Genomic DNA, 26,576 nt, shown 5'->3' with positions numbered 1-26,576 from the left:
CCTATTTGCAGGCACCGCCCCTGCAGGTCCCATTGGCGGTGATTCTCGGCCAATGGGAGCTGTGGAGCCAGCGCTCGGGGTGGGGGCAGCTCACGGAGTCCCAGGGCCGCCTCGGCATTTACAGGCTGCAGGGTCATGCCGGCTGCTCCTGGGGAGCCACGCGAAGCCAGGGCAGGCACAGAGCCTGACTTAGCCCTGCTGCACCACTGACCGGACTTTTAACGGTCCCTTTTAATGGACTTTTAACTACCAGAGCCTCCAGGGTCCCTTTTCAACCAGGCATTCCGGTCAAAAAATGGATGCCTGGAAACTCTAGGCCCCAGCCTTGACCTCCTTACCCCAGTCCATGTCTCCTGCTCCTGGAGCTGTGGCCCCCACTCCCAGTCCCAGCTCTTGGGGGGCAGGGAGCACGGACAGGGATAAGGAAGGGGTGAGATAAAAACTTTGGGGACCACTTCTTAGTCTGCTTTACAGTTTGGTTAGCTGGCTTTCAGCACCCCCACTATAAAAAGTGTTCCAGCACCACTGGCAGAAGGTGGAAGAAACCCTGTAAGAGGCAGGTGTGTATTAACCTGCCTATTCAATGGGCATTACATTGCACACCTAGAGCAGTGGTTCTCAATCAGGGGTACATGTACACCTGGGGGTACACAGAGATCTTCCAGGGGGTACATCAACTCATCTAGATATTTGTCTAGTTTTACAACAGGCTACATAAAAATCACTAGCAAAGTCAATACAAACTGGCATACAAATGACTTGTTTATAGTGCTCTATATATTATACACTGAAATGTAAGTATTATATTTATATTCCAATTGATTTATAATTATATGGTAAAAATGAGAAAGTAAGCAATTTTTCAGTAATAGTGTGCTGTGACACTTTTGTGTTTTTATGTCTAATTTTGTAAGCAAGTAGTTTTTAAGTGAAGTGTCACGTGGGGGTACACAAGTCAAATCGGACTCCTGAAAGGGGTACTTCAGTCTAGAAAGTTTGAGAGCCAGTGACCTAGAGACAGTTTCCTCAGCTTGCATCTAAATCACAATGACAGACTAGTGTGGAGAAACGTGAAAACATGGCCCATCAGGTGCCAGTTCTCAGAATAAACAGAACATTTTAGTCCCTGGTGCCATCAGGCTGGCACTTTTCAGGAGTACTAAATTCACTTCATGGAAAAAAAGATCTCCTTTCAAATAAGGGAATAACCCAGAAATATTGCTGTCTCTTAATGTTTACATGGGCCTTTGAGGTCTATTTTCCCCCCTAACATAGAGGAGAGAGAGATGGATAGATAGAGATGTTACAGTAATTCTTTTAAAATAAATAAAACAAAATCACAAAAATTAAAATATAATTCACAGAAAGGTTTAATATGAAATGTGACTAGTCGCTAATAATTGCCCTAGTCCTGCAGTCCTTAAGTCAGGAGTTCAATGGGGCTGAGTAACAGCATTGCCAATTCTCACAATTTTATCCTGAGTCTTGCAATATTTGGGAGTTTGCATGAATCCTCAGCTCCTGGAGTCAAGTAATGACTTGAGAATCTCAATTTTCATTTTCATAAAGTACATTTCTAGCCCTTGTGGTTGCAGAGAAAATTTTTGAAGTCGTGAGCCCTAAAGGCTCCAAAAATAGAAAGCAATTCATAGATCTCATGGTTTGTAAAGCTGTCTTGTGATTGTTAAGGGTATTCCCCTCATTCCTCTAAACTCTTGATTGCCCAAGAAGACATATTCACCCTGGGTGGCCGACCTACCATCCAGTGAGGCTTTATGAGGTTTATAGAGCTTTGAAGCATATTGGTAGGTCATTGCACAGACCTGCCTTTGTCTCCATGGAGTTCATGAGTCTCTGCGCACGATCAGGGGCTCCCTGGCCTCATCTGCAAAGGCCCACACTCTGCAGTGACACCCCACCTCCCCGCTGCCAATGTTTGTGTGGGTTCCAGACAGTGGCTACCAGGCAGCCTCTGATGGAGGAAGCCCCCGACCAGGATTCTAACTGCACTCTGCATCCACAAAGTCATGCTGGGTCACTGTAGTCCAGTCAACTCCACTGGGGAACTCAGTAGGGATGTGATTTGTCCCACAGTGTTTTGAACGCGCTCCAGGGGAAATTCTAATCACAATTCTCCGTCAGACAGGATATGCCTCCTCGCCTACACTATCCAAAATTCTTTACAGGAAGTTGGGGTTATGGGTGGGGAGAGCGGATTGCTAACAGCCACCCTCAAGGGTCTCTGTCTTTCCTTTCAAATAAAAAAGAAGCAAAAACCAAGCTGTTATAATCTGATAAACTGGATCTACATGAAGTAAATGTATATTCACTGCAAATGAGCATAGGTTCAGACCTCCAGCATGGGATAAATCTAAATATTACTGTGTCCTCACGTAAACAGCAGGCCTCTGCCAATCAGTGAATGTGACTGGCACCTACAGTAACTCCTCGCTTATTGTTGTAGTTATGTTCCTGAAAAATGCGACTTTAAGCAAAACGGTGTTAAGCAAATCCAATTTCCCCATAAGAATTAATGTAAATGGGGCGGCTAGGTTTCAGGGAATTTTTTTTCACCAGACAAAAGACTATACCAAATATACACACACACACACACACAGTATAAGTTTTAAACGAACACTTTAATACTGGTACACAGCAATGATGATTGTGAAGCTTGGTTGAGGTGGTGAAATCAGAGGGTGGAAGAGGGAGGGATATTTCCCAGGAAATGCCTTACTGCTAAATGATGAACTAGCACTCGGCAGAGCCCTCAAGGGTTAACCCATTGTTGTTAACGTAGCCTCACACTCTGTAAGGCAGCACCAATGGAGGGAGGGAAGACAGCATAGCAGACAGAGACAGAGACACACACTCTGTGTGTGTGAGAGACAGAGATGCACAAGGCCCCTTCAAGTATGCTGACCCCACTCTAAGTACATTGCCTTTTTAAGTAGATCAGCAAGTTGAGACAGCAGCCACTGCCAGGAAGCTCCCTCTGTCCTGAGCCCTGTCGTGTCCTCCCCCTGCTCTATGGAAATGGGGTAAGCGGGGTGCCGGAGCAGGGGGGAGGGGGACACCCTGACATTAGCCCTCCTCTTCCCCCACCCCACCCTTGCACAGCAAGCAGGAGGCTCCGGGGAGCAGGAGTGGCGCCAGGGTTTTTGAGCGCTCCTCCTCTGAGCATTCAGGGGGCTTGGGGGCTTCGGCGGCGGGGGGTCTTTCTGCGCCGCCTCTTCGGGGCACTTTGGCAGCGGGTCCCGGAGCGAGTGAAGGACCCGCCACCGAATTTCCACCGAAGATCCGGAGTGGAAGGACCCCTCCGCCGCCAAATTTCCTCCAAGGGCAGCAAAATGCCACCCCCCAAATCCTGCCGCTCTAGGCGACTGCCTTGGGTCGCCTACTTGAAGCGCCGGCCCTGCCGGGGAGCAGCTCCAAGGCAGAGGGCAGGAGCAGCACATGGCACTGGGCGGGAGGGACAGCTGAACTGCTGGCAATTGATAGCCTGCTGGGCAGCTGCCACGCAGGGAACTTAGGGGAACGGAGAGCTGCTAGGGGGGCTGCCGGTCCACCCTGGTTCCAAGCCCCCACCAGCTAGCTCCAACGGGCTGCTCTTTCTGCAAGCAGTGGACAAAGCAGGCGGCTGCCAAACGACATTAGAAGGGAGCATTGCACAACTTTAAACAAGCATGTTCCCTAATTGATCAGCAACGTAACAACAAAACAACGTTAACCAGGACATATCCCTGTCAGTAACTATGACAAGCATTTTATTCAATTCATGTATTGCTTTGCAAATTTACTTTGTGGTAAGAGCCCAACAGCTCTGGAGACAGAAGTGCCTGTTTACCCAGAGGAATGGTCCAGCACTGGAACTGGCCATGCAAGTTTCTCTCAAACTGTCTAACCTAGGGTTACCATATTTTGTGCCTCCTAATGGAGGACACTCCCGGGGGCCCCGGCCCCGCCCCCAGCCCCACCCACGCCCCCGCCCCAACTCCTCCCCCTCCCAAAGTCTCTGCCCCCTCCCCTGCTTGAAGCCTGAAGCAGGTAAGGGGGAGTGTGGGGGGGAGGAGGCGCGGCCCAGGCTGGCCCCTGGCGGCTCCAGCCTGGGTCGGCTCGGGCCCTGGCCGACCACCCCCGGCTCCCAGCCCCGCGGGCCGGCTCCCGGCTCCCAGCCCCGCGGGCCCGGCTCCCAGCCCCGCGGGCCCGGCTCCCAGCCCCGCGGGCCCGGCTCCCGGCTCCCAGCCCCACGGGCCCGGCTCCCGGCTCCCAGCCCCGCGGGCCCGCACAAAGAGGCCCCAGCCGAGCCTCCCGATTTTCCCGGACATGCCCGGCTTTTGGGGATTTCCCCCCGGACGGGGATTTGAGCCCCCAAAAGCCGGACATGTCCGGGAAAATCCGGACGTATGGTAACCCTAGTCTAACCAAATGCATCAATACAGATCTGGAGGGAACACTCGAAGGTAGCTCATTCTCCATGACCCATTTTGCAGCCTCTTTGTTAAGATTGCTAGCCAACTTGACAGTTGTAATGGTGGCTTTTGAAATGTGGAAGCTACCATCTAATTTCACATTGGCCACCATGCTTTCATTTGGGTTTATTTATCTGCAAATGACTTTACTGTTTCTCAACACCGAAGAATCAGTTTTCCACCCTGATCTGAACCATCACATACACAGTTCTATAGGATAGTGCTTTCCTTCTAAAATAAATAGTAATTAAAAGGCATCTATGGCCATCCATTTGATGTCCCTTCCACTATCCATTTGAAAAGTCTTGCCTGAATAGGCAAGACCATATTAAAAATGTTCAAGGCAGATACAAAAAATATGTATTTTATATTATACCCCACTGACTTTTTTTTTTGTTTCCATCTAAAACTGCTGCGTAAAAAGAAAGAAATATACCTCTGCAGCATCTGAAACTCAAATACTGCAGCATTATGCTAGTACATGAGAACCTGAACATGAAAAAGACTAGAAACAAAAGTGAAACTGACTATATCGTTTTCAGTATCCAAAAAGAAAGAAAGAAAGAAAGAAAGAAAGAGCAATGGGTAAATTATATTTTTTGAAATTCTTGCAGTTTTAATAAACTAATAATGTAATCATTGTAACATAAATAAGGAAATTTGTTTTTTCTTTTAAATATTAGGGGCCTGATTCCTTCCCCTCTTATGCTGGTGTAAAACAGGAGTAACTCCACTAACATCAATGGAGTTGCACTAGTATAAAATGGGTGTGAATTAGAGGAGAATCAGTCCCAAAATTTTCAAGCTGTTCGTTTAATAAAGTCTTGTCACTGCATTTGAGCTAACAGTAACATTTAGGGTCAAATTCTACTCTTATTTACACCAATGTCAATCTGGAGTAACTAGGAGCAGAATTTTGCCTCTATAATCTATATCAAACAGTTGCAAACAAATCATAAATGTAATGTGCTAGTAGTGTAGATATTTTAGCAGGCAGTTCTCATATTGAGTATTAAATAGTCTAAGGGTAAGTATTCACATATTAAGTACTCTAAGGCCTTGGCTACACTGGCGCTATACAGAGCTGCAACTTGCTGCGCTCAGGGATGTGAACCCCCCTCCCCCGAGCGCAGCGAGTGCAGTGCTGTAAAGCGCCAGTATAATCAGTGCCTGCGGCGCTGCACGCTCATTCGCAGCGCTGCAAGCTGCTCCCCTCGGAGAGGTGGAGTACTTACAGCGCTGCGAGAGAGCTCTTGCAGCGCTGGCAGCGCGACTACACTTGAGCTTCACAGCGCTGCCGCGGCAGCGCTGCGAATTGCCAAGTGTAGCCAAGGCTTAAGGGTTTTATTTCCACTTTCCTTCAACACTCTATAATTTGAGCTCTATCTCTGGAACCACCACCACAATCTGATTTCTATGACTAGCAGTCAGACGCATGACATTTGACCATTGTCAGCTTGATAAGTTCCTTTCTATTATACCTGTAAATGATTTCACATTGCCCTACTCCACCTTCAGTACTTACATTCTTCCTCAACACACCAGGCTGGGATTTTCAAAAAAAGCCTAAGGAAGTTAGGCACCCAACTCCCATTGACTTTCGGCCTCTCCCTAGAAACATTACCCATTCCCATTTTTTTAAACATATTGGTAGCAAAGTTGTTCAGTAAAACTGTACCACACTTTGGATATTGAGACACAGAAAGCCTCAAAGCCGGTACTAACACAAATCAAACCACGGACTCTGTTTTCCAATGTAACGCCTCACCTCTCCGCTTCAAGGCGCATTTCTTCACGCTTTTGCCTCCTGAGTTCTCTGCGGCGTTCAAAGTCATCCATGGTGCGTGTTCAAGCTTTCGAAACTCCAAACAGATCAGAATCTAAACCGAGAAAGGTAGGTGAGTTAGAATGGACATAGAATACAATTGGATGCATTTAACCAACGGAGATAATTCAGGGGTGGTTTTTTGCTTTTTAAACTCCCCTGGTATGATTTTCTTTTTCTAGCAATAAATTTCCTCAGTATTGCTGAGATAAACAGGATTAATGAAATGCCTAGTAGGATAAACACAGCCCATTCCTGAGTTTAGTTTCCAAGTTAAAATTAAATCAACATGCATTAACCTAAGTACTGTATATATCTGCTAGCCACAGACTAGCTATTTGTAATGCCACAGGTCCTTTCCTAGAAACAACAGAAAGAATTCAGCAGGACTGTAATTGTTTTTAACTTCAAATTTTATTGGAAACAATAAAATGCTACACAACAGATTTCTCGTTTCTTTCTAGCTGTACAGATAACAAGAATTCTGGAAAGGCTAACACTCCCCCCCTTCCCCACCCCCATCCCAAAAAAAGGGAGAGAGAGAAAAAATAGAAGCCAGAGCTTTTAAATACCACCCAGAAGGAGACAAGTTGTGTATAAATCCTTCTTAAAGAACCAAAAGCAACTTTTTAATAGTTTAATCCATGCATTTTAACAATGCCCTACCTTCTTCTTGATAATTTAGTCCATGAAATATTTCCCCTTTATAGTTCTTCATATACAAAGCCTTTTCAGCCTTCATTTATATCCCATCAAGCCGAGTATTACAGAATTCCCCTGCAGCCCCCAAACCAAAAATGACTACCAGAAAAGGGAAAGCTGTTCTCTTTTTGTCCCTGCTTTGTTTACAGAGCTGTCAGTGGTTAGTTAAACTCTGCCTGGAATCTGGCATTTAAGGCCTGCTCTAAGATTGCTTCCTGTGTAGAGCTGGAGGCCTCAACTTCCTCTGGAATCCTAGCCTAGACTCTGCACTCAGAGGAGGGTTTTTTTTTTTTTTCTCCCTTAAAAACATTTTCCAGCTCTTTAGTACAAGAACAGCCTCTTACACTGCGAAAAGAAAGAGTTCAGATAGTCTCAGTTTGAAGGGTAGCTATTAACTAACTGTTTACAATTTAAAAGAGACAAAGAGAAGCTGCATTCATTAATTATTTGAAGTTATTTTTTTTTAATCTGTTTATCTGCCTTAAAGCTTTACCTCTGCAGTATCTGAGCATCTTCCATATCAAATCAACAACAATAGTGAAGTCTTTAGTGGACCTCAGGGAATCTCTAGCACATCTCCCTTTTGGGGGTAAAAACTCTGCTTGGGGTAGGGGTGGTTTTTTTTGGTGGGGGGGTTGTTTTTTGAAAGGGCGCTCACCACAGAATAGGATTCTTGGCACAGTTTTGACCTTTACAATAGAAATATAGCTTTCCTGAAAGCGTTTTTAGCAAGTTCTGATGAGACTTCCAGTAGAGAACCCCAAAAGGGGACTGGATCCAGTGAAGATACCTGATCAAATGCTTTTGAAGATCATATACTTTTTTATGTGAAACCACCCATTTATTGCAAATTTCATGAAAAAAACAAAATTTCTTTCTGGCAAATGCCTGGGGACGATATGAAAAAAATATTTCTTACTTTCTCTCACCTCTACCATGGCCCCAATTCAGCAAAACACTTAAGTACATGCTTGGCTTTAAGCATGTGCTTGGCTTTAAGCACGTGCTTCAGTCTATTTCAATTCAGCATTGACTTCACAGCGACTACTCATGTGCTTGAAGTTAAGCACATACTTAAGTACTTTGCTGGATCAAGGCTTTAATATTGGGGCAGCAAGGAGGTGGAAACTTGCCTTGATGTGAATGAATAAACTCCTTCAGTCTCTATGGCCGTCAATCACCTTTCCATTGTACTGAATTAGCTCTCAGAAAGCGACAGTGATGGTGTGCTTATGCATCATTTTCAACCTATTGGAGCCAAATAACACAGAGCCAGAGTGTGTTCCCTAATATAGAATTACTACTTCTTGCAAAGTACTCTCAGGCTGCCACCACTGGTGACGGCACAGTGCCAAGACATGCCATTCCGCTTTCTCTCGGTACAATGAAATAATTGCAAATTTCCTTTCAGCGACCTTCAAGGCAGACAGCCTGAAAGCTTGTACCCACTGGTGAATTTCCAGCAACTTACTTAGTGCTAGATCACTCTCTCTTGTGTACTAGATGATCTGGTGATCCTTTCTGTCCTAAGACTCTGTGACTCTGTAATGCATACAGGAATCTTCAGTCTGATAATGGCTGGGCAGGTGGCAAGGTGTGATTACCACTGGTGCAAAATGACCACAACTCCACTGAAGCCAAAGCTCTTTTGCTGGTTCACTCCTAGCAGTGAATTTGGCCCATTGTTTGTGAGGAGGTCAGTGGAGGAGGCTTCCTGGACTTAAAAAAGAGGAAGGGTGTCCAGTTCCAAGGTATTGCTACACCAATCTGTTTTTAAGCACAGTTTACCCACTTGCTCAGCTAGCCTAGGGAATCAGAATGCACTACACTCCAGCCACGTGCCCTTCCTTCTGCCCAGCATTCCCGAAATGACAGGGGCAGCAATGGGGATGCAGCAGAATGTCATTCTCCTTATTCTGCACTGCCCGGGGATCCCATTTATGCAGGGTTATTTCCTAGGGTCCACTCTTGTGGCCCCTTTATACCGATAAAACAGCATAAAGGGACCAGAGCAGAAAGGAGATTATAAAAGAAATGAGAAACCCAATTTCTGGCCTCAATCTCCTGCACCCTGATTATTGAGGGACAGGAATGCTGTAAAGAGTGAGGTCTCACTGTTGGGGCTGATGTTTCCAGGAGCACTGAAATAACATAACATAAATAAAGGAAGTGTCCCTAGCCTCTGTTTGCCAGAAGCTGGGAATGGGCAGCAAGGATGGATCACATGATGATTACCTGTTCTGTTCATTCCCTCGTGGGCACCTGGCACTGGCCACTGTCGGAAGAGTCCTGGACTTAGGACAGAAGAATCCCATGCACTGCTACAGACTAGGGACTGAATGGCTAGGCAGCAGTTATGCAGAGAAGGACCTAGGGGTTACAGTGGACGAGACGCTGGATGAGTCAACAGTGTGCCCTTGTTGCCAAGAAGGCTAATGGCATTTTGGGCTGTATAAGTAGGGGAATTGCCAGCAGATTGAGGGACATGATCATTCCCCTCTATTCGACATTGGTAAGGCCTCATCTGGAATACTGTGTACAGTTTTGGGCCCCACACTACAAGAAGGATGTGGAAAAATTGGAAAGAGTCCAGCAGAGGGCAACAAAAATGATTAGGGGGCTGGAGCACATGACTTATGAGGAGAAGCTGAGGGAACTGAGATTTAGTCTGCAGAAGAGAAGAATGAGGGGGGATTTGATAGCTGCTTTCAACTACCTGAAAGGGGGTTCCAAAGAGGATGGATCTAGACAGTTCTCAGTGGTATCAGATGACAGAACAAGGAGTAATGGTCTCAAGTTGCAGTGGGGGATGTTTAGGTTGGATATTAGGAAAAACTTTTTCACTAGGAGGGTGGTGAAGCACTGCAATGGGTTACCTAGGGAGGTGGTGGAATCTCCTTCCTTAGAGGTTTTTAAGGTCAGGCTTGACAAAGCCCTGGCTGGGATGATTTAGTTGGGGATTGGTCCTACTTTGAGCAGGGGATTGGACTAGATTACCTCCTGAGGTCCTTTCCAACCCTGATATTCTATGATTCTATGACAGGATACTGAGATAGATGGACCATTGGTCTGACCCAGTATGGCCATTCTTATGTTCTTAAGGACACTGATTTGAGTGTTAGTATGATCCAGTGGACTTGCACAGAGGAAACCTGAGTTCTGTTCCTGGCTCTGATACTGATACTGTATGACCTTGAGCAACTCCCTTTCACTCTTTTTGCGTGTTTCCCTTCACACCTCTTGTCTGTTTAGATTGAAACTTTTCAGGGCAGCGACTGTTTCTCACTATATGTTTGTACAGGGCCTAGAACAATGGGACCCTGATCTCAATTGTGGCCTCTAGGTGTTACCATAATATAACCAATAAAAGGAAGAAATTCTGGCACTGGAGATTTATGGATCAGAGCTCAAATGGCTGAGCAAACATGGCCTGAGCCATTATGTCTGTCCTATCCTTGAGGTCTGTAAGGGGAAGTGTGCCCTTCACCAGCATGATAACAACTTGAGCCCACAGAGCATCACTAGTACACTAGCCAGTACATGCATACTGAGGCGGTAACTTTTCATGCATACTGAGGCGGTAACACCATACCCATGCTGACATCCTGTGAGAATGCACAAGGCTCCCCTGTGCCCTCTGGCTCCACGGCAGAGGGCACCAGAATTTATCCACAAGACTCAACATTCATCAAAATTATTAGCAGTTTTGTAGATTCCATCCTACCAGGCCAAATGTCTACACAGAACTAAATAAAACATCGTGTCCCATCTGCCTCTCCTTCAGTTTTCCATAGCCCTGGCCTAGAATGCATTGGGTTGCCAACCCTCCAGGATTGCCCTGGAGTCTCCCGGAATCAGCATTGATCTCCTGGTGACTATTGAAAGCAATCCAGATTGTAATAGGATATTTTAAGAAAATGACTTTATGTCATGTTGGGGGGAAAAAAACTCTCAGAATAGCTTCAGTCAGAGTTGACAACCCTAAGAATGCAGGGGGTTCTTTCCAGTACAGTACAGTACAGTACATCCTGCCCTCTGCAAGTAGAGAGTGCCTTGCTTTACTTGTGCACGTGGTCTGGCATCTACTGGACCACAAGCACCACCCAGGTGGAGAGCAGAGCCCTTCCAAGCCTCCTTCTTCAGCTGAAAAGTGGAAGAACGAGCAATTCTCTTTGTTCAACTGCATCTTGTTTAAACTGGCACCCATGAAATGCAGCTATGACAAGTATTCTAGAGTAATATCTGGGCGAATTAGAGTTCCTTAGTCGATCTTCAATAAAAACAAATAAAATCTGTTTTCTATGAAAATCTGTCAGAAAATGTTTGGAAATATTGTGTTTTCTTATTAACTATACGCTAGAGCCATTGGACCCAATTCGGATCGGTTATAAGTGGGACGTAAAAAGGTGTTACTCCAGAGCTGAATTTGCCCAAATGTCAAATCCCATTTAAGCGCCTACTGTACTTTGAGACACTAGGAGCACCTAGAAATATTACATTACCAAGACGAAAACTGACATTTAAACAGGGTCTAAGAATTCATCTCCAAAGTTACTTTCATGTGACCACATCTGCAGGCGTTACTGTAAAACTTGGCCAACTGTTCATGTTGACTGCAGATACTGAACTTTTGTACCTTAAAAAAAAAAAAAAAAAACAAGCAGCTTTGCTCCTTCCCAAACAGAATAGCTCATTTGGGACTCAAGGCAAAATAAACACATTAGGTCATGTGAACATACAGTTTTGTTTTAATTTAGCGCATCCCTTGTATCATCTGACTGTGCTTCTACCTAAATAACAACAGTCAATATTTAGCTTCATAAAATCAAATTAAGGAGATTGCCTTCTGCGCTACATTGGTTTTACTTCCATCTGCACTCTGTGGTTACATCTACACTGTGAACAATGGGTGTGATTCCCCGGCTTGTGTACACATCCATGTACTTGCTCTCACTGAGTTACCATGAGCACAAACAGCAGTGCAGCCGTGGTTGAATGGATAGCGGCAACAGAGGCACAACTTAACCGTGCTGAGTACAAGCCCACCTGAAACCACTGATCCACACACTCTCCATCCCTCTCCATTCTCTAGGGAGTGTTGTGCACATTGATGACAATTTTGCCTTGCCCTTTGGTGATCCATGCAAGGAGCAGGAGGTTCCTTACTTCATCCCTTCTTCACATCCCTCCACATCAGGGCCAGGCAGACTCTGCCTATTAGATAAATATTTATCTATCTGTCCTAGGCAGACAAAGGTGCATAACTAGGTGTTAACGTTGTGGTAGCTGAGTGGGTAAAACACTCAACTACAATTCCAAAAGTCGTGGGGTTGCGTCTCGATCAATCTCATGCTGAAAGGCTGCCTCCCGTTCACTCAGCTGTAAAATAGCTACCTGCTCCATCGGGTTAGGACAGTCAAAGGTGGTCAGACGTGATGCTGGCCACATCACCCCCTTGTGTACCTATGGCTCTGAAACTGACATGCCTTAACCGTGTCAGCCTGGTGAACCACTGGCTTCGGGGAACTCCGTCCAAGGAAAATCAGAATTTTCTTTTAACATTTGGATTTGCATGTTCCGGACCCAAATGTGCTTGTGGTGACATTTAACGATGGTTTCCCGTTAGCAGACAGAGGAAGAAACATAGCTGGAGGCTGCTGGCAGAGACACCAGTTCTCATGTCAGAAGGAGTGACCTATGACCCTCCTCTTTGAGTGTCCTCAGAAATATTCCAAATATGTTGTCCCCAAAGATCAGACAAAATTGAAATAGTCCTTAACATAAAGACCAGGGGTGAAATCCTGGTCCCATTGAAGTCGCTGGCAAACCTCCCATGTACTTCAACACAGTCTGGATTTCACCCAAAAGGCCAAATTCTGCCGTAGCATCTACCACAAGATGTCACTGCACTTGCACAAGGTTTAAGAAGTTGGTCTCGCTACACACTATTTTACCTCAAATACACACCTGCAAAGCCACTGAGAGTTGCACATACACTTCTAAAGGCAGAATCTCTCCCACTCTTTCGATACACGTTGTTTGAACCAGAAATACCATGTCAGTTAAGTTTCCTCCCATTGTCATTATTGTTGGTTTTGAGGGAATATTTGGCCTTCAGTACTGAAAGAAGAAAGCACTGGAAATTGGAATCCCCTTAGTTCCCATTTAATCATAAGTAAAGGCTATTTCAGCTGTTGAATATATGACTGAGCCTGCTAGCTGCAAAGTGCCCTGAAATCAAAGGGATTTAAAGATACACAACAGTTTATAGGAAGTGCTCAGCATTGTGCACACTCAGCCCCAAATGAGCTCCTCTTTATATTTATTGTCTCCAGACTTTCAAGGGATGGGAAGGGAATCCTGTCTGTCAACAAGTTAGCTTCATTGCTCCCCTTTCGCTAGTAACTTTTGGCTTAATGTAAACAAAAAAAAATTGCCCATATTTTACCCACAAAGCCATACATCTATATTATGTTAGCCCAATCACTGAAATACCGGTACCGTGCACTGCACTAAAGAACGCCAACACAAACTCTACCTTACCGGAGGTATGCTGCAAATTCACAGTCTGATCCTACAAGTCACTGGGTCTGCCTCTGGGAAAGTGTTGACCAGCTTCAGCTCCCAAGGAAACTACAGAAAACTACCAGCAGCTCACAGAATCAGCCCCTACATGAGGATCGAGAATGCATTTTCTCTAAGGTAAGAGCCAATTCTGCACCGCTGAAGTCGATGGCAGTTTTGCCATTGGTTTTAATTGGAGCAGAATCAAGACGTAAGAGAGAGCAATGAAGGATGGATTTACAAATAAACAGCATGGCTAGTTAAGGTTAGGAATAGCTGCATGTATGCAGCGCAATCTTACTTTGCCATCCTCAAGAGTCTACTAAATTCTGCCCACATTTATCCCTATTCAACTCCAAAGAAGGGTCATTGAAGTCAATGGAGAGGGTGAAAAAAGCTAAGTTTACTTACAGCTTGAATGTCAAAATATGAAATATTAACTACTTTGACTTCACATCTTCTGAAGGCAGAGGCGCCATCTTTCTAATTTGCTGGGGAGTGCTCGACCCCTGCTTTGCCCTAGCCTCCACCCCACTCTACCTCTTTCCTCAAGCCCTCACCTCTTCCCACCTCATCCCACCCCATTCTACCCCCTCCCCCTAGTGCGCCCCACTCTCGCTCCTCCCCCAGCCCCCAACGCTGCTGAACACCTGATCTGCGGTGGGCAAGAGGTGCTGGGGGGGGGGGAAAGGAGCTGATCAGCGGGGCTGCTAGCAGATGGGAGGTGCTGGAGGGGAGGAAAAGGAGCTGATCGGTGGGGCTGCCAGTGGGTGGGAGGCACTGATCCCTGGGGCTGCTGGTGGGTGCTAAGCACCCACTATTTTTTTTCCATGGGTGCTTCAGCCCCGGAGCACCCACGGAGTCAACGCCTATGTCTGGAGGTATAGGTTCAAACACAGGGAAGGTCTAGGTTTACTTGCTCCTGCTTCAGTGGAGGGGAATGAACAAGACGACCTCTCGAGGTCCCTTCCGGCACTACATTTCCATGATTTTATGACTGACCAGCAGGAGGAACTGATGGACAGACATGCATCAGCAGAGCTCAGTGAGGGACCAGAACTGCAGTTAGTAGAAGGCACTGCAACTCAGGTTGGAAATGTGCAGAGCAATTGACCACACAGAACCCAATTCGTGGAAGTGCTATTGGTCTTTCACTGACACACATGCTACATTTGCTTGCCATGTTTTAACAATATATCTAAACTACTAAATTAGTTGTGAGTGAGTGGGTTTTATGTACCTTTTTTTCACTCAGCTCATGTTCCTTCTCTTCATCTCTCCAATCCTGCGTTAATACAACTTTAAGGTGACAGTTAAAAATAACAAAAAGTCAGGAAATGCAAAAGGTGAAGTTCCAACAGCAACATTAACTCAGCCATAGTGCAAACTCTGCATGATTTCTGGAATCCATTTTACAGCACAAACAGTGATTTATTAAGCTACATGTGTAACTGTAAAAAAAAGAAAGAAAGAAAATAATACATAGGTCCTATGCAGACAGCTTACTATGGCTTAATTTTTGCATTTCATCCTTTTTCTCTGTTAAGATATACAACAACTGTCGAGCCCAATTCTCCATTATGTAGAAGCCCCTAAAGTCTATTGAGAGTTGAGGGTTTTTACTACCTTGCACAATTTAACCCACAAAGATGAATTAATACACTTTCTTCAATGTATATTTTGTTAATTTCACCACCAGCTCCGCCCAAAGAGTTTTTAACCAATTTGCACCCCAAAAATTCAGCCGACAGAACTACCAATTGCTGATGGCTTTGCATACTGCACTTGTACATTCCTTGAACAAACCAGTGTGCATTTCAGCCAGCTGTACACTAGATGAACACATGCGCAGTGCATATCATATAAAGTGTGCACCTGGAGTCAAATTAAGCCATGATGGAACTTCATAGAAGTCTATGGAAGCCCACAAAGTATGAGTCTTCCCACGTAGACTTAATGACATTTTCTACTGTGCATGCTGAGTTCACAATTTTCAAATGCTCCTAACTATAGTAAATAAACCCCATTTTTTTCTTGCCAAGCAAAGATAATAGTCTCCAGGGAGCCTCCCATTCCTTTTTGATTTGTAGCTGGATCCTGAAGGCCAATCACGCACTCAGAATATGGGGATATAATTAGGCAGGAAAGTAGAGCATATTGCAGGCACACGTGAATGAACCTGCCTCGAACTGTGGTACGTGGACCTAAATTTTCAAATGTGATTTTGGTGTGTCTATTTTCGGTGCCCTACTTAAGATACTTTAAAGGCATCTGAATTTCAGAAAGTGATGCCTACTATCCCTATGAAAATCAGGCCTCTTTCCCAGAAACCGAGGCACTCAAAATCATTAGTCACTTTTAATAATGTGTGTCATGATCTATGTATGTCCCAGTATGTAATGTGAAGGCAAAGAATGACAGCTACTGCGGTAACAGAGTCACCAGAGAACCCAGGAGTGGTGAGGAAGCATGTAAAGTAGGCTATGTTGATGGCAGAAAATAACAGCCCAGAAGTGCACTACTGTATACTTGTCATGTTATATAAAGCATGGCACATTGCTTGAAGCAGCAGGATGACAGTGTTTCCAAAACTCCTCAAGAGAGCTCCTGCAGAGATGCAATTAACAAAGCGTGACAAGGATCTGACTGTACCATTTCCAAACAGAACGACACATGCACAGGCAAACATGTTGTGGCAATGGTCAGAACGTTACAATTCAGTAAATAGAATGCTCCTGGTGTATTTTGTACAGCATTGCACAATGCTTAAAGCAGCAGGGGGAGCAGTGTTCCCAAAACCTCTCACCAGAGTTCTGGCCAAGATTCAGTTAAACTAGACAGGTGAGGCTCTGACCATCCCCTGCACAGCTATCACTAAGAGTGCACAGACATGTGCAGTTACTTTGTGTGAATGTTACATGGGAAAATAAAAATTAAAGTATGCATCAAGCCAATAAATCTTACAGCTGCTTAAGTGTTCTAGGAATTGTGTCTTGGACAAGGCCTGTGTGGTCCAGAAAGGAAAAGTTTAACATTTCCAAAACATTTCCATATCTTTCATTATCTGCTACCTTTCACTAAACTGTAATTCTCCCTGAGAGAGTCTTCAAGCACTTCCTCATGATTACAAGTGTTAGGTTTACCCAATTAAGAATAAGAAACAGAAGCATGTGACTTATGTGACCAATTGACCAACACAGCTCAGATTCAGAATACTGAGTATTGAACACATGCAGCAAACTGTTTGCAATCAGTCTGTCAAGTTTATGTATACATGTGCCAAATACATAGCAAATTCGAGGAAATTTCAATTTCTTTGCAGCTATGAATCGAAAAAAGAGTTTAAATTTGTCAGGTACTTTATTTCTTGAAAATTAGTCACTCATCTTTTCATTAGAGCGTATCTGTCAATTGCTGCTGAATTCTGCCTTCAAATCTCAAGCATTTTAGGGTACCCAGAGTAAGGGTGGCATGTTGGAGTGGGAGTGGATGTGTGCTCTGGGGTCTTCTGGCCCATGGGAACTCCAGAGCTCTCAAGATTTTAATAAAGCAGCTGGCCCAACAGAGTTAATGTCCAGTTTGAGAGACACCCCCTTCAGCCGATATCCTTAAAATCCTGTGACGTGTTGGGGGGATGGTGTCAGCAGCTCATGGGAACAGAAGGATTGAATTGGGGAAAATCTGACTGGGAGAGGCTTGAGGAAGGAAGATGGGAAGTGGAGAAGGAAGGTGCAAGAACAGGGGGAGGGTGTCAAACCAAACCCCCAGATTCTAACATCTGTGAATATTGAGGTTGTTTGAAATCCAAACATAGATCTGAATTTTGCAAATGGCATTTATCTTTATGATGGCCTGTAATGGGGCGCCTGCCCCACACTGGGCTCTCAGGGGTTAATAGAGCCCTAGGGAGGCTGCACAGGAGGCTGCCAATCACAGAAGGGCTTATAGGAGCAGCCAATCAGGGCTGGGCAGGACCATATAAGAAAAGCTGCAGTACAGAGCAGCTTCAGTCACTCCCTGGACCTGGAGGAGAACTGGCTGCCTTGCAAGCTGAAGGCAGCAAGCACCCTGAACAGAGCAGTGCTGCAGGCAGAGACCTGAGGAGCTAAAGGCAACTCCTGGCAGGCTGCCGAGATCTGCAGGCTGAGGCCCTGAGGCAAGGGCAAAGAGGGTGCTGGGGCCGTGGGGAAGTGGCCCAGGGAGATCTACAGAGGATTAGAGGAGGCGACGCAAGCAGCAGCCATATACAGGGTCCCTGGGTTGGGACCCAGAGTAGTGGACGGGCCTGGGTTCCTCCCCCCACTTGCCACTGCGGAAGTGACTAGTCTAAGGGTACATCTACACTACAGCGGGGAGTCGATTTAAGATACGCAAATTCAGCTACGTGAATAGCGTAGCTGAATTCGACGTATTACAGCCGACTTACCCCGTTGTGAGGACGGCGGCAAAATCGACTTCTGCCGCTTTTTGTCGGCGGCGCTTACTACCACCTCCGCTGGTGGAGTTAGAGCACCGATTCGGGGATCGATTGTCGCGTCCCGACGGGACGCGATAAATCGATCCCCGAGAGGTCGATTTCTACCCGCCGATTCAGGCGGGTAGTATAGACCAGGCCTAAGGGACTGCAATGTTCCCCTGGAAGGGGGGAACACATAGCGGCACAGCCAGAGGCCTGAGTCACTGAAGAGGACGCCGTGGTCCTGGGAGTGACGTGCGCCCTAGAGCAGAAGTGACAGCGGCAAGGTACTACCAGAAGAGGGCGTACTGGCAAGAAGAACTAATTCCCATGACAGCCAGCAGGAGGCGCCAGAGTTGTGAGTTGCACGCTGTCACATGGCCCAAAACCAAACCCCCGCATCCAAACACTCCTGAATTTTGGGGTGCTCAAAATCCAGACCCAATTTTCCATGGCTTCACCCCCTTTTTAGTCAAAAGGTTTGGATAAATTTCAGTGAAGCATCTACATTTTCATGGGCTTAACTGAACCAAATCAAACCTTCAACCCATTTGAGGTTGGCTCTTTGCTATTAGGAAATGCTGACAGTTGTCAGGTCAGATATTGTTAATTTAAATGATTCCATAAGCAGAAGAAGAGGGTTGTCTGCAGTAAAATCTTTGTCCTTTGCTTCCCAGTCATGCTGCAGTAACTGGAAACATAAGACACATTTCTTGAGGTTTCCTTGCATTTTCAGGACCAAACAACATGTTGTTACGAATGCTAATTACATAGTTAAAGTAGCACTTTAAGTTCTTATTAAATCTCACACATATACCTCCACACAAAGCCACATAAACAACAACACATGACCACTTTGGAAACATATCCACAATAAAATACAAACACACACACGCATACCCCAAAGCATGCAGTAAATGACACCGCACAGCAAGACACTCTAGGCTAAACTCAGCTCAGGGGCTGCACCAGCTTCAATCGAGGCAGAGGCTGCTAGGTACAGTCATGGAGAGGATTCAATGACACAAAGTAGTAACAACTCTCTTCTGCTCAGTCCCAACAGGCCAAAAGGTTTCATTTGGGCTCTTCCATAGGCAAACCATTTTATGGGGAACACCAAGTTAGAAAACAATATGATCTGGGTTCCACCAATTATAAAGACTGCACATCTATCAAACGCTGTTCTGTACAGATCTGAATTTATATCCTCTATCTCATTGCTGTGAGCACATATGGTTCTTGCATTGTACATAAAACATTTATATAGACACAAATATCTATGGACATGACTAAGCAGTTTCTTGGTTTCTACTCAGTACCAAAAACTAGTCCTGCCAATGTATTAATATTTAAATTTCTCTGACTTAATATAAACTTTGTTCCAAGCACTACATAGGTCTCCTTAAAGTTTATGTAGCGAGTAGTCAACACAGTGCCAGCTGGCGAGTTAAACAATCTATTAAAATAGACTCCTGCTGAATTTAAAAGATAGTTTTTCCTCTTTTCCACCTTTATTCCTCTGCATACAGATGTATTATTTTGGGAATATTTTCCAGTCCCATTTAATGAAAGGCAAAAGAATTACCCTTGGCAGTTAATGAGTTTTTCCCCATAGTGGTCGCCTGCTGTTCTTGGAATTTGTTCCACTACTATTTGGATTGTAATGGTGCTAAGATGCCTTCAAATATATAGGCATATAGGAAGAGGGCATTTGGCTTAGGTGTAATTCTTAATTCAGAAAGCCATATGAGGATTTACTCAGAGTCTTCACGTTACTGATGTGTGATCAGTGACTTGGTTCAGAAAATGATCAATAGCACGTTCCATTCAAGAATCTCAAAGCACAAACATTAATGACAATCTCCACAGCCCCTCATGTGATAGGTCAGTATTATCTGCATTTTACAAATGGGCAAACTGAGCACAGAAAGATTAAGAAAGCTGCCTTAGGACTCACAAGAAGTCTGTGGCAGAACCAGGAATAAAAGGCATAGCAGTGATCTCACTGCCTTTAAGCACAACACCATCCTTCTGCCCAGAAGCTGAAATGCTTATCTAAACTTTATCAAAACTATCTGAACTTCATGACCCAGCAACATTGCAGCCCATCCTTGTTGATTGCAATGAAAGCAAATCAGACCTTTGGGTTGGAAACGTTAGTAGTTCAGACTTCCTCATGAGAGTTTCAGGACTGCCTGCATCCAAGTGGGCTAGAAAAATTTGTAGGAGAGAGAAAGAAAAAAAAATAATGGAGGTATCCTATCTCCTAGAACTGGAAGGGACCTTGAAAGGTCATTGAGTCCAGCCCCCTGCCTTCACTAGCAGGACCAAGTATTGATTTTGCCCCAGATCCCTAAGTGGCCCCCTCAAGGACTGAACTCACACTGCTGGGTTTAGCAGGCCAATGCCCAAACCACTGAGCTATCCCTCCCCCCCATTGTTAGAAGAAATACTACTACTACTTAGTGTTAGAAGAAGCCTTGTTAAAAAAATACTACTACTACTTAGGTTTTATATAGGGCTTTTCATTAGTAGATCTCAAAGCACTTTACAAAGGGAGGTAAGAAATGACTCTTCTGCTTCCAATCATTGTTGAAACCTGGACTTATTTCATGCCTCCTCACTTTTAGTACTGAAAACTATTTACATTAGAAAAAATAATCATGAAACTGAGCAGGGGTGTGGACAAGGGGGGGCAAGCAGGGGCATAGCCCTCCCCCCGAATAACTGGCAGAGGCACAGAACTCCTCCGTCCTTGGGGCCATGGCAGGGAGAGTGAACTCCTCCGGCCCAGGGCTGCAGCCAGGGGAGAGAAAGAGAGCTCCTCCGGCCCAGGGCTGCAGCAGGGGCACAGAACTCCTCCGGCCCCAGGTCCAAAGGAGCTCTCTCTCTCTCCCCAGTGCAGCCCTGGGACCAGGGGAGCTCTGCGTCTCTTCAAAAGCAGCCAAATTTAAATTCCTGTGCACACCCCTGAAACTGAAATAACAGGGTTATTTACAAAAAAAGGAAAGAACCCCTCAGCATTTTAGATTTCCTGCATGAATAATGTTTAAATATTCCTCATTTGGCATCTCTGTCACGTATTGAGTCCCAAATTTGGGCCTTGGCAGGTTGATAGGTGTGCCACTGATGAGAAGTTGCATGAGACGAAGCTAATGCTTTAGTAGAAATGCCAATGATTTTTTTCAACGGCCGGTCCTATGCAATAAACATACAATATACAGACGTGAATAGAATTTTTGACTCATAGATCATGTCATATAATGCATGTCATCTCCTGAAAAAGCAGCTTCAAAACCGACAGATGAACTTGAGTGGCAGCTGTGCTACATTATGAAGTTTTCTTTATTTAGAGACTACGGGCAAATCCTAAATCCAGTGCCCCGTGCCTAGCCTGAGTACCTGAGCCACACACAGGGCGGGTTCACGGAAGAAGGTATTCCCTCATTGAAGGTATTCCCCTCACAGAGATTACAGAAGCAGTCTCTGAAGCCCTTTACATGGCCTTCTCACCCCATCACCCCCACCTCCGTACCCACACAAATACAATGGAATGAGGATGGGAGGATCTGCAAAGAGGAAAACTTTCCATCCCTGCCCTTCCCCTGGCCTGCTTATGTCCCACCTGCGCCAAAACTCCCAACAGCAGATCTCTATGTGGAGAACTCTATGATCCATACTCCCCTCTACCCCCAAAGCTCTTAACTCTTGCATCCCTTTGCACAGCATAATTGCACAAGTTCCCCTTCCTGGGAAAACTCTCTACTGATGAAGGAATGGGCAGTTTCGGGATTACTAATGTTATGAAAGTTATTCTCAGTTTACACCAATGCAGCTGTGAGCAGAATCTGGTCCACAGTATGTGACCACTAAATGAAGCTGGAAGAGGGGGCCTGAGGGATCCATCTAAATATCAGGGTTGAGCTACATTCAGAGGTCTGAATTTTATCACTATTGAATCAGGCATTTGTAATGTAGTCAGGCCATGAGTGCTTAGCACAGACTGCATTCCTCAATCTACACGCCTCAACTAGTGTCTGAGAGCCCAGCATTTCCAGTAAACAATTCCTGGTCACACTTTATATTCAGATTCCATTTATAAGTTTTTATAAAGATTTAATAAATTATTCCTAGCTGTTATAAGCTTGTTTTAAGACACAAGTGATGTGTGTTCTATGTGGCTATTAGGATATCAGCAGAACGTGTTAGAGATAAACAATGGTTATTACCACCTTTTGACCTCTATAACAATTAATAAACCATTTCTTAAACATATATTAAGCATTTTAAACCCTTTACAAACTATTTATAAAGGGAACCCTTTATGTTTATTATAAGAGTCCCATCTCTTCTCCATCACAGCGGATGCTACATCTTTTTCTGTGGCAGATAAAGTAACTTTGTTCCATATAGCTTGCAGTGGGAGTGAGTCTTTCAGATGACACTTTAAAAACCCAAAGTCTTGTCTAGTCATCAGGGACATTAAAGTGACAAATTTGGCAGCTGTAGGAGATCACTGGCTTTTATAATGCCTCAAGAAGGCTTCCATAAAGTTAAAGTAGCACATGATCTGGCCTTTCTTGGACATTAGGAAAAAGTTCCTAACTGTCAGGGTGGTTAAACACTGGAATAAATTGCCTGGGGAGGTTGTGGAATCTCCATCTCTGGAGATATTTAAGAGTAGGTTAGATAAATGTCTATCAGGGATGATCTAGACAGTATTTGGTCCTGCCATGTGGGCAGGGGACTGGACTCGATGACCTCTCAAGGTCCCTTCCAGTCCTAGAATCTATGAATCTTTCCATGGTATTTCAGTTTCTGGGCAGTGGAATAATTCTTGTCCCATAAATTGCTCACTAGAGTAAAAAAAAAAAAAGAAAGAAAGAAAAAAGCCCTAAATACAAGCACATAGCTCGAAACCTGAATAGCTCAGTATTTGGCTATCTTGTGACTTAGACTACATACCCTCACAGGGAAGTAAGAACCCCTCCTTAGACTCCTCCTTGGGCTCAGCCTGGCCTACAGGGGTAAGTGGGCTTCTAACTCCCCTTTATAGCAGTCACACGGGGCAAGTGACAATCTTGCCATGAGTAAGGCCTTTATGGTTTGGCCAAAAGAGGATAATTAATTTGTCAGGTTGTTTTCATGATCACAAAGCCTCCTTACACCAGGGCCGTCCTTAGGCATACGCAGCATACGGGGCTGCGTAGGGCACAGGGCCGGCTCCAGGCACCAGCGCAGGAAGCAGGTGCTTGGGGTGGCCAATGGAAAGGAGCGGCACGTCTGGGTCTTCAGCGGCAATTCGGCAGCGGGTCCCTCAGTCCCTCTCAGAGGGAAGGGCCGGACGCCGAATTGCCACTGAAGAAACAGCGTGGTAGAGCCGCTGCTGAAGTGCCGCCAATCGCGGCTTTATCTTTTTTTTTTTTTTCTCCTTCGCCACTTGGGGCGGCAAAAAGCTGGAGCCAGCCTGGTCGGGCACCTGAAAATTTGCGGCACCCCTGGGTCTTAGTGTCCATCTTCCTCCTCTTCCTATCCCTGTTCTGACCCTTCCTGCAGGCTCCCACCACAGCTGGCTGCTGCAGACTGGTGATCTTCCTCCTGAGGTGATCTAGTACTTAAAAGTGAAAAAGCCTTCCAGCCTGCCAGACCTATTAACACAAGATTGAAACTGTTAAAGAGCCATTCAAGTGGTAATGAAGCCTTTAACAGGCATCTTCCAACCCCCAGGTATATACTGTCTAGGGTGACCAGATGTCCCAATTTTATAGGGACAGTCTGGATTTTGGGGGCTTTTTCTTATATAGGCACCTATTACCTCCCACCCCCGTCCCAATTTTTTATACTTGCTGTCTGGTCACCCTAATACTGTCAGTTTCTGAATTTACTGACCAAAACAGTTGTGCATTACTGTAATATTTACTCAGAACATGTTTGTCTACAGGACCTTAGTTAAAAATTTGCTTTAAAAATATTTTGTTAGAGTTGCTGAAGATTATAAAATCACATCTCTAAAAAATCCTTGCATAGATTTTTAGATGCACAATCTGAGTATTCATCTTTAGCCTTAAATTCTTGGATCTTCAGCCATACAGTTTTTTAAATAAATCCTTCAAAAGACCACCCTTATCTAAAATACACATGCGAGCCCGGGCTGCCGTTGGGCATAGGCGCACCAGTTTAATTATACTGCATAGGGCCACATAAATCCTAAGGATGCAGGGGCGGCTCAAGGCACCAGAGCAGCAAGCGCATGCTTGGGGTCGCTATGGGAGCGGCAGTCAGGCTGCCTTCGGCGGCGTGCCTGCGGGAGGTCCGCCGGTCCCACGGCTTTGGCGGCAGGTACACCGAAGGCGTGGGACCGGTAGTTCACCCGCAGAAACGCCGCCGAATCTGCGTGACCAGCACACCTCCCTCAGGCATGCTGCCAAAGGTCGCCTGACTACCGTGCTTGGGGCGGCAAAAAACATAGAACTGCCCCTGTAAGGACGGCCCTGCCATACACCCTTCTTTAACCATCTTTTAGCAGAGTCTAATTCTTCATTGTACAAAGTTGAAATGTCAAAACTGTATTTTGCAGGAGTTCTTTGTTTTAATTTCTAATGCCCGATGTCTGTTAGGGGACTCAGTTGTTTGGCTAACAGTTGCAATTCATTAGATTTTTTTATGATGATTCTCTCTGGTCTGCAGATATGTGATGAATCTCAGATGTTTAAATAGAGTATAACAGTGCTCCATTGACCTCACCAAGTACAGTTGGAAGGAAAGAAAGGTAATTTTCTCAGAGAAATGTTAAAAATGTGTCTCCACTATAACACAGATGCCGAGGATAAAGAAACTCCAGAGGGATTAAAATATTTTAGATTAATTTGGAAGAAAGCCACATTGTGTAAAATCTGGTTAGTTTGGGCCTTTCCAATCCCAAGTCATATAAACAAACCCATTTAAACTGCATTTGTTAAAAGAAACGTTACAAAAAACAAAATTACTGGTTGTAAGTCAAATGACCTCCTGTTCTGTATTCTCTTCTTACAGACTAAAGAACAAACACATGTACACTGTAGTACAGCCGTGGCTCGTGTGGTTGCTGTATAATTCATACTGCTTGGAAATTAAGTCTTTTAAGTAGAGGGATTTTGGCCCCCTCGAGCAAGGCTTTAAAAGTTAAGCAAGGTTAGGTCTGGTTGGCACTTGAGCATGCTTATCTCTTATAAATCAGACTGTTGCTTACAGGCCTCAGATAGGACTAACACTGATAGAAAAGCGGAGTCTGCTTTATCTTATTAGGTAGCCCTACTTTGATGCACAGATCTCAGCTTCACTCTCTTACTGGAATGTGTTCTTGGGAGGGGGAGAGGGGCAGATGAGCCTTCTCTTTATGCCAGATTCCAGTAGCGTTCCTCACACTGAATAGTACCTCACCCTTGCTATCAATGGGACTGTTTGAGGGGTAGGTTATTACTCAGTGCAATGAAATTTGTTTGAACCTAGCCCTTGGTATTCAGTCACTTTGGGCCATATTCTGCCATCTTTACTCATGCTGAATAATGGCTTACTCCCCGAGTTGTCTCTCAAACGATTGGGATGACTCACACATGGTGGTTCTACCAACCTAAAGAAGTGATGCAAAATCTGGTCCTTAGGACTTGAGCTTGCAGAGGTGTGAAGGGGGTTTGTGAGAAAGCAGCTGGGAGTCACCAGGAGGGCTGCTGGGCATAGTGAACGTTTCTGAATGGTTAGCATCCACTAAACTGATATAATCTTAAAGCAACAGGCACTGCAAGATAGTGGGCCAGCAAGAGTACTGCACTAGCATATGGCATGTGTCACTGAGTGGCTGGACATGAGGGATACTGTTTTATTATACCCCTTAAACACATCACTCTGTCTCTGATTGGAATTTATGGATGTCCCATGCTCTCACTATCTTCTAAGACAGGGGTAGGCAACCTATGGCACGCATGCTGAAGGCGGTACACAAGCTGATTTTCAGTGGCACTCACACTGCCCAGGTCCTGGCCACTGGTCCGGGGGACTCTGCATTTTAATTTCATTTTAAAAACCTTATTTACATTACTACGACAATAGTTTAGTTATATATTATAGACTTATCGAAAGAGACCTTCTAAAAATGTTAAAATGTATGACTAGCACGCAAACCCTTAAATCAGAGTGAATAAATGAAGACTCGGCACACCACTTCTGAAAGGTTGCCGACCCCTGTTCTAAGAGCAATTCTCAATCATACTTGAATGAGCCACTACTCCGAGAGGATATTCCCCCAGAGAGAGAAAAACAAAGAAAAATGTGGAAATGGCAAAAAGGCTAAATGACATTTTTGTTTCACTTTTCACCAAAACATTTAGCAGAGATTGGACATCTAACATAGTAAATGCCAATGAAAAAGAGATAGTATCAGAGGCTAAAACAAGGAACGAACAAGTTAAAAATTACTTAGACAAGTTAAGCCTGGTCCACACTAACCCCCCACTTCGAACTAAGATACGCAACTTCAGCTACATTATTCACATAGCTGAAGTCGAACTATCTTAGTTCGAAC

At 44.9% G+C, this 26,576-nt stretch overlaps 1 protein-coding gene across 4 annotated transcripts in view; it reads right to left on the bottom strand.

Annotated features, from left to right (window-relative positions):
• Positions 1 to 26,576, bottom strand: part of CALD1 (caldesmon 1) — a 250,396-nt gene that overhangs the window by 108,319 nt on the left and 115,501 nt on the right. For 3 of the 4 annotated variants that reach the window (XM_034781621.1, XM_034781588.1, XM_034781615.1), the window contains exon 3: positions 6,241 to 6,352. In XM_034781621.1, the coding sequence (XP_034637512.1) occupies positions 6,241 to 6,311 (71 nt within the window). In that variant the 5' untranslated portion in view covers positions 6,312 to 6,352. Of the gene's footprint in view, positions 1 to 6,240; positions 6,353 to 6,963; positions 7,193 to 26,576 lie in introns of those variants that run through there. The other variant, XM_034781597.1, reaches the window with a different exon arrangement.

Source organism: Trachemys scripta, chromosome 1 (genome assembly GCF_013100865.1).
Source record: "Trachemys scripta elegans isolate TJP31775 chromosome 1, CAS_Tse_1.0, whole genome shotgun sequence".
NCBI lineage: Eukaryota > Metazoa > Chordata > Testudines > Emydidae > Trachemys > Trachemys scripta.
This window is presented reverse-complemented; position numbering and strand designations above follow the sequence as displayed.